General features: G+C 41.3%; 1 protein-coding gene across 1 annotated transcript; it reads right to left on the reverse strand.

Moving 5' to 3' along the window:
- Positions 1-3,863: 3,863 nt before the first annotated feature.
- Positions 3,864-5,870, reverse strand: LOC129774265 (uncharacterized). Its single transcript, XM_055777982.1, has one exon. It carries the CDS (start codon positions 5,868-5,870, stop codon positions 3,864-3,866), a length of 2,007 nt encoding a protein of 668 aa, XP_055633957.1.
- Between the last annotated feature and the right edge of the window lie 2,431 nt (positions 5,871-8,301).

An 8,301-nucleotide genomic window follows, 5' to 3' on the forward strand; every position in this document is an offset into this window, starting at 1 on the left:
CACACTATTTGAAAACATCACTTTATATTAACAAAGAACACTACAATTTCACATTTATTAAACTAAATACAATATTTGACTACACTTAATTTTTTGGACTCAATACATAGATAATGGCAACCTTTTGCCTTCGGTGGTCGGGATATATGACAAATCTGATCTACCAAAAAGCCTTCGCAATAATACCACTCATATACCACCTCTATTCTTCCCCTCTATCTTTTTTTTTTTTATCTGTATTATAGTGATTTTCAACTCATTTGGCTGGTTCGTCACTTTTTACTTCCATTTTTGGAAGAATGTCGGGAGTGAGAATTGAACTCGTGACCTTTAGCGTGAGAGGCATGGATGTTACCACTACGCCAGATCGTCTCCCAACTCCCCTCTATCTGTTTCACCCATTTCGCCCATGTTTGATTGCCTGCCTGCTGTTGTTTATTTAGTACACAGTAGACTCCTACAGGAAAACGATACAACGATGCGAGGGGTTCTTCCAGTTTCGTCTAGTAATAACAAACATCCTCCCCCACCCTGGAATTCTACGAATTTCTGAAATCAAACGAAAAACATTCCTCGCGAACAACATGTGGGTGACATCCTACAACATTAATTTTATTTTGATGTGGATTGAGCAAGTACATCATTATTCAGAAACGGCAAAACGCAAATTTTCTCTACAGGTCTGTTCAGCATTCCAGAAGCTGTCTCCAATGTTACGACTCGAATAACTCCATCAACTCCTGGGTGGACCTGATCTATACGACCCATTTTCCATTTCATTGGGGGGATGTTCTCATCTTTGATGACTACCAACTGTCCAATGCCTATTGGGACTGGTGGTTTCCACCTCTTATTTCTTCCCTGCAATTGTGCTAGGTACTCAGTTCGCCATCTCTTCCAGAAATCCTGCAATTTTTTTTGAATTGCTTGCCAATGTTTAAGTCTATTCATAGGAACCATTGTATAATCTGGATCGGGAAGTTGCTGCAGTGAGGAGCCAATCAAAAAGTGTCCTGGCGTCAGTGGTTCAAAATCATTCGGGTCATCTGACAAAGCTGTTATTGGTCGAGAATTAAGGCAAGCTTCAACCTGCACCAGTAACGTGTTCATATCCTCGAGGCTAACAATATTCGTACCCAGAATTCTTAAAAGGTGATATTTTGCAGAACGAACAGCAGCCTCCCAAAGCCCTCCAAAATGAGGGGCACTAGGTGGATTAAAATGCCATCGTACTCCTTTCATGACACATTCCCTCGATATTTGATGGTTATGCTCCTTACTTTTCAGAAGCTTGAATAGATTTTGGAGTTGATTGCGGGCTCCTATGAAATTGGTTCCATTATCTGAATAAATATCTGAGCTGTGACCTCTTCTCGCGAAAAACCTTCGTAGCGCTTGCAGGAATCGATCAGTGGATAGATCAGTGACAAGTTCTAAGTGCACGGCCTTTGTGCAGAGACATACAAATAGACATACGTAAGCCTTGACTGCTGTACGCCGAGGTCCTGGACGAACATAAACTGGTCCAAAATAATCGACACCACTTCTCAAAAATGGTCGTGCTATATTAACTCTGGCCGCTGGAAGCTCTCCCATGAACTGTTGTATTGTAGTGGGTTTAACTCGAAAACAACGTTGACATTGATGAACCACAATACGGGCTAAATTACGACCTCTCAACGGCCAATACTTGAGACGTACCGATGCTAACAGCAGTTGAGGTCCAGCATGAAGCAATTGTTTGTGAAAATGTTCAAAAATCATTCTAGTTAATGCATGTTTTGATGGTAGAACTACGGGATGTTTGGTTTCTTGGTTTTCCGATGAGTTTTCCTCCAACACAGATTACATTTTCTTTTGAAATTCGAGGATTATACCAGCGAAGTGGTGAACTTCGGGAAACTGGTTCCATTTTATTGAGAGCCTTCCTTTCGTGCTCAAACTCCTCTCGTTGTATGTGACGGATCAAAATGAACTCAGCATCCTTTAGTTCCCTAGCAGTAAGTGGGATAACTACATTCTTTTTATCAACCTTATGCCGTAACACCGCAAATAAACGCAACCAATATGCTGTACTTCTCAATAGACGACAGAAGTCCGAAAAATGTTTGATATACCAGCTACTGAAGGGCTCTCCTTGTTGAACTGCATTATGTGTCGTAGTTTGGCGAATTTCTATCTCAGCTTCTCGTGTCTGCAACAAGGATGTTTGATAAGGCCAGGAACCTTGCGTTTGCTTTAGCCAAGATGGTCCTTCCCACCAAAATCTGTTCATCAGCTGGTTTGGTGTTATTCCCCGGGAAATCAAATCTGCGGGGTTATCAGCTCCAGGAATATGTTGCCATAGTCGGTTTTCTGTAATCGCCTGTATCTTCGCTACTCGATTGGCGACAAACGTTACCCATGAAGTCGGCACTGCTTTAAGCCACGTGGAATCGGTCCAAAAATATACGTCTATTTCTTGTTTTATTGATTTCATAATTAGCTCCGACAATTGCGCTGCCACCAGTGCCCCACATAATTCCAGCCTTGGCAATGATTGGCACTTCAATGGTGCCACTTTGGATTTCGATGCTAGAAGAATCACTCGAACAGTTCCTGATGAATCACAACTCCTCACATATGCACATGCCCCATATGCCTTTTCAGAGGCGTCCGAAAAAATATGCAATTCTGTCGAAATTGATTGCGGTATTATAACACATCGGTCGATCGAAATTTCATTGAGAATTGGTAGCTGTCTTTGAAATTCTTGCCATTCTCCTATCAATCTTGAAGGCAACGGATCATCCCAGTCGTATTTGTTCCCATTTCGATCTTCCAAACACCATAATCGCTGCATGAAAATTTTTGCCGTTGTAATAACAGCTCCAATCAACCCTAAAGGATCGAAAAGCCTGGCGATCATGGACAATATCTTCCGTTTAGACAGTTCTTCCCTGATATCAACTGGAGGAATTTTAAATTGGACTTTTAGGATGTCTGTTCCAGGTATCCAAATCAGTCCCAGTGTTCTCACAGCTGGATCAGGGTCAAGTTGAACCTTGGTAGTGGATAATGCTAGGTTTTCCGGAGGCACACCTTCTAAAACCTGTGGGCAATTGGAAGCCCACTTCCTCAACCTGAATCCACCTTTCTGCAATAAGGAATTGAGCTGGTTTCGCAATTCACTTCCCATATTTACGTTGTCAACACCTGCTATTATGTCATCCATGTAGACGTCTTGGATCAACGAATCAGCTGCTAGGGAAAATTCACTTCTTTCATCCTCAGCTAATTGTTTCAGGGTTCTCGTGGCCAGAAAAGGAGCTGGCTTAGTACCATAAGTTACAGTGGTTAATTCATAAACGTCAACCTCTTGCGATGGATCCGTTCGCCATAAAATACTTTGGAGCGGCGCGTCTGTGGTATTCATGTTAATTTGACGGAACATTTTCTCTACATCTGCTACCAGCATAATCTGACGAGTTCGGCATCGTATAATTAAATTCCTCAAATCCTCCTGTATAACTGGGCCCACCATCAGCGAATCGTTCAAGGATATCCCTGTTCCTGTTTTACACGACGCATCGAATACTACCCGTAACTTGGTCGTAGTACTAGTTGCTTTGATTACTGGATGATGGGGCAGAAAATACCGTTTAACCTTATCAACGTTATCCATATCCACTTTCCGCATGTGTCCCAATCGCAAATATTCCTCCATAAAATCGTTGTATTGTAGACGCATAGCAGGATCATTCTGTAACCATCGCTCCAAGCCTTGGAGCCGACGGAATGCAATGTCCCTTGACTCGCCCATCCTTTCCTGCACGTCTTCAATTTTAGGTAAAGAGACTGTATACCTGCCATTCCTCTCCCTTTTAACCGATTTTTTTATACAGATCCTCACAACGCTGTTCCTCGGGGGAGTAATTAGTAGACTTTTCAACTTCCTCACAGGCCCAAAACCGATTCATCAATGCATCTAAGTCTATGAACGTAGCCGAGTTACAGGTAATTCGTGGACTAGCATTCTGTTTCCCAACGGTCCCCGTTACCACCCAGCCAAAAACTGATCGGGTTAACGAGGGTAATTCTGCACCCAAGTGGATTTCATTTCCATTTTTGAAGAATGTGAAGAAGTGTTGAATGCCCAAAATGATGTCTACTGGCTTAGATTCCGTAAATGCTGGATCGGCCAAATCTAAGACTTTCGGAATTTTCCAGGTCATCAAAACCACATTTTTCGTCGGAAGATTTGCTGTAACTCTTGGGAGCAAAAGAAAATCCATTTTGCATGTGTAATTCCCAAATCGTGAACGGACTGTCGCAGATACTGTGTGTTTTACCCGAGTGGTTTCTTGACCAATGCCACTGACAGCCACGTCAGCCTGTCTTCGCTTGCATTTCAAACGCTGATTCAGTCCTTCAGTCATAAAATTGCACTCTGACCCTGAATCTAGCAGTGCTCTGGCTGGAACTACGGTACCATTATCATCTTCCAGCAAAACGATAGCGGTAGCCAATAATACCGAGGACGCACAATACGATGCTGTGTTGGATGTCGATGCAGCGAGTACAGCCGACACTTCCTTGGGACTGGAGGATCGCGAAAATTCTCTTGATTTTACCGGTGAACCTTCAGCTGCGTTATTGCCTTGAGAGTTCTCTTCGCGAAAACAAACTAACGTGTGGTGCTTTCCCTTACAAACACGACAAACGAAACGGGATAAACAATCGACTGCCTGGTGACCTCTTTTGAAACAGTTACGACACAATGAATGACTGCGGAGAAGCCTATCACGAGTCGATATCGTCATGCGTCTAAACTGCGGACACTGATACAGAAGATGCATATCTGAACAAGCTACACAACGAAGCCCAGCTGTTTGCACTGCATTATAATTCGTTAGCGCAAGTGGTTGTCTTCTTCTCGGCGGTTGTCCTACCTCAACCCGGGCTCCTGTTCCCTTTAGTGGTAATAAGTCAAGTACCCGAATCCGTCGCTGCAAGAAATCAACCATGTCCTTGATGGTATCTTGGTCTTTGAATGCAGAATATTCCTCCCAGCCTCTTCTTGTAGCTGGGTCCAATCTGGAACCTAATATATCCAACAGCAACAAATCTTTATACTCTGCTGGTTCTACAAGTTGATCTAAGGTATGAATAGCACGCTCAAAATGTTCCATTAATGCTTGTAATTCTGCGCCAGATTCTTTCACTAGAGTTGGCATTCTAAACAATGCCTGAATTTGTCTCCGTTTCAACAGTTTGCTATCGTTGTATCTTTTCATCAGTGTTTCCCATGCTACCTGATAGTTCCCCCTAGTGATTGCGAGCGGATCTACAAGAGCCTTTGCCTCTCCTGCTAAACAACCTTTCAAGTAGTGGAATTTCTCAACTTCTGGTAAATCGGTCTTGTGGTGTATTAACGACAGATATAGGTCTCTGAAACTTAACCACTCATCAATATTGCCGTCAAACGTTTGCAATTTGATTTGTGGGAGACGAACATGTTCAATAGTCGATTGTTGTGTCACGTCCAGCCCTTGGGTAGTCGCATTCATACCAGACCCACACTCTAAATCCTTAACCTTCTCTAGCAACATGGATTTCGCCTCATAATATCTATTACTAAAATCGGAACGTTGTTTAGAATAGGTATCATTTTCTGCGGTATAGTCGTCGTGCATTTCGATGTCTATTATGGCCTCATTAACCTTTTCCCACAATTCCTCAAGTTTTTCCAGCCGCACTGGAACTCGAGTCGCAATCGTTTCCTCATCCAGAGTGTCCAAAAAACGGCAGATATCGTTGAACATCTCTTGCAGGGACTTCAACCTCGTTTGCAGCGCCTTCAGAGAATTACTCCTTGTTGTTGGTGGCATTTTGAATACTCGTTTGTAGTTATGTATATAAATGAAACAGCTTATGGAGTACCAAAAGTAGAATCCAGCTCCGGCTGGACATATACTGTTCAAACTGACCTGACAAAAAATTGATGCTACTGAATTGCCAATAACAGTGTGCCGGTTAATTCTCGTGTTCACAAGCTGTTGCTCCTTAATAGTGGTGTTCGTAATAACGAGATATGTGGGCCCCTCGTATTACAATGTACCACAAAATGAAAACAAATGTTGCGTGTTGCACCAATACAAGCGTTCGATGAGGAAAAGGTGAAATGTGTAGAACCAAACAAACTCCAGCTTCGACTGGACATATACTGTTTATAATATTTTACCTGGAGAAATATTAACGGTGCTGATGAATTCTTGTTGTGGCTCGGTGAACAATTCCGGTAATCAATAATGATATGACGAAAGAAGGTGATAAGTTGCAGTGTGTTTATCGGATTGTTTATTTTGGTTCCAGGGATAGTGACGTTGAGTATGTTTTGTTTACGTCTGCTATGATGCGCCGGCAGCTCAGCTCGAGGTTCGTTATGGTAGGGTTATGAATAACAATAGAAAATGTGTAGATATGTGTAGTTTCCCAGCAACGGCTGGACATAGACTATTGTGTAATTTACCTGGACTAACCAGGAAACCTTGCCTGGATTGTGTTGAAACGGGATGTTTAATGTTGAGGTTTGGTGGTGTGTGTGCTCAGATATTCTCAGTGCTCATAAACCAGTTTGTCCATATATGGATGATGTCTATGTCTAATGTTGATCCTCAGCAATGTCGTTGTAGTAGTGATGATGTGGTCTTTGTTTACTGGACAAACCAGGGCAGATCTCCCGATTATGAATCTTCGCGATGGAAAGGTGAATAGGCCTTTGTGTTTTCACGATTGTTGGTATTGTAGTGAAGTAAATGAGCGATGATTCTTCCAATGGCGACCTGCTCTTTGAAATTCCAAGTTGAAGGCAATGAGATGTGTTCCCTTGGTTGCAATAATCCTTATCAATGATAATGTTTTTTTCCTATCCTTATGATCCGGTTCGAAGGACCAAAATATATGATGGGGGAACTGGCTCCGAATTTAGTTTGGTGAGTTTAAGTGGCAACCAAGGTTTTCCATCAACTTCATTGAAAAACACACACTATTTGAAAACATCACTTTATATTAACAAAGAACACTACAATTTCACATTTATTAAACTAAATACAATATTTGACTACACTTAATTTTTTGGACTCAATACATAGATAATGGCAACCTTTTGCCTTCGGTGGTCGTGATGTATGACAAATCTGATCTACCAAAAAGCCTTCGCAATAATACCACTCTCATATACCACCTCTATTCTTCCCCTCTATCTGTTTCACCCATTTCGCCCATGTTTGATTGCCTGCCTGCTGTTGTTTATTTAGTACACAGTAGACTCCTACAGGAAAACGATACAACGATGCGAGGGGTTCTTCCAGTTTCGTCTAGTAATAACAAACAACATGTTTTTGAGATAACTGTAAATCTCAATGTGTCATGCAATTTTAAGACATTTGGCATCAAAATTTTTTTTTTGAAAACCCCGATTTCCGGTGATTTTCCGACTTAAAAAAACTCTAATTAATATCTGCAACACTAATAAATGAAATTCGAAAGAGCTAATATTTTGCATAGAGTATATTATCGTGCAAATCAACATGTCGCAACAAGTTCTGAATGAAGAATCGAGATAATTATTTTTATTGACCTTAAAACCATATGTTTCGTTTCGTACTCCGAAAAAAAAACAACCATTTCCCATACGTCATTGGCACCCTAACATACAGCCATTCCATGTCAGAAACGATATAGTGGTTCTCTGATTTCCATGAAAAGTGATAGATTTGTTCTTTGTTGCAAAATATCAGACTCATATTCTTCAATTTTTTTGTCAGGGTGCCCATTTTCATTTGAGGGTGATCCGAAAAATCAATTTTTTCGCCTTTTTCCCAAAAATGACTTTTGTCAAACATTCAATCTTTTAACCTTTAACCCTTTCGCTACGAGCACCGTCTGTAGACGACATCCGCACGACGACCTATGTGTACGAGCGTCAGCTTTAGACGACATGAAAGTCATACTGCACATCGATCACACCAGCACTATGTGCATAATTTTCGGTGCAGTGCTCCGTACAGCGGTAGCACTCTGGCGGAGCACACTGCCGTATTGAAAGGGTTAATTATTCAACTCAATGTTTAGGTTTAATTTTAAGTTTAAATAAGTTAAACTAAATTGTTTTTACTATATTTTCTGTTCGTGTTTTAAGCAAAAAATTGCTGGATAAATTTCCTGTCTAATGGTATACAACATATAATATAATATGTCGCAAGAACGATTTTGAGTAAAATACGTTTGAAAACTCTTAATGAATCGTTACATTTTTCG

This window comes from Toxorhynchites rutilus, chromosome 3, assembly GCF_029784135.1.
Source record: "Toxorhynchites rutilus septentrionalis strain SRP chromosome 3, ASM2978413v1, whole genome shotgun sequence".
In the NCBI taxonomy this organism is placed as follows: domain Eukaryota; kingdom Metazoa; phylum Arthropoda; class Insecta; order Diptera; family Culicidae; genus Toxorhynchites; species Toxorhynchites rutilus.

Excerpts from the sequence above, each read along its gene's own strand:
- LOC129774265 (XM_055777982.1), bottom strand. The coding sequence starts at position 5,870 with ATGCCACCAACAACAAGGAGTAATTCTCTGAAGGCGCTGCAAACGAGG.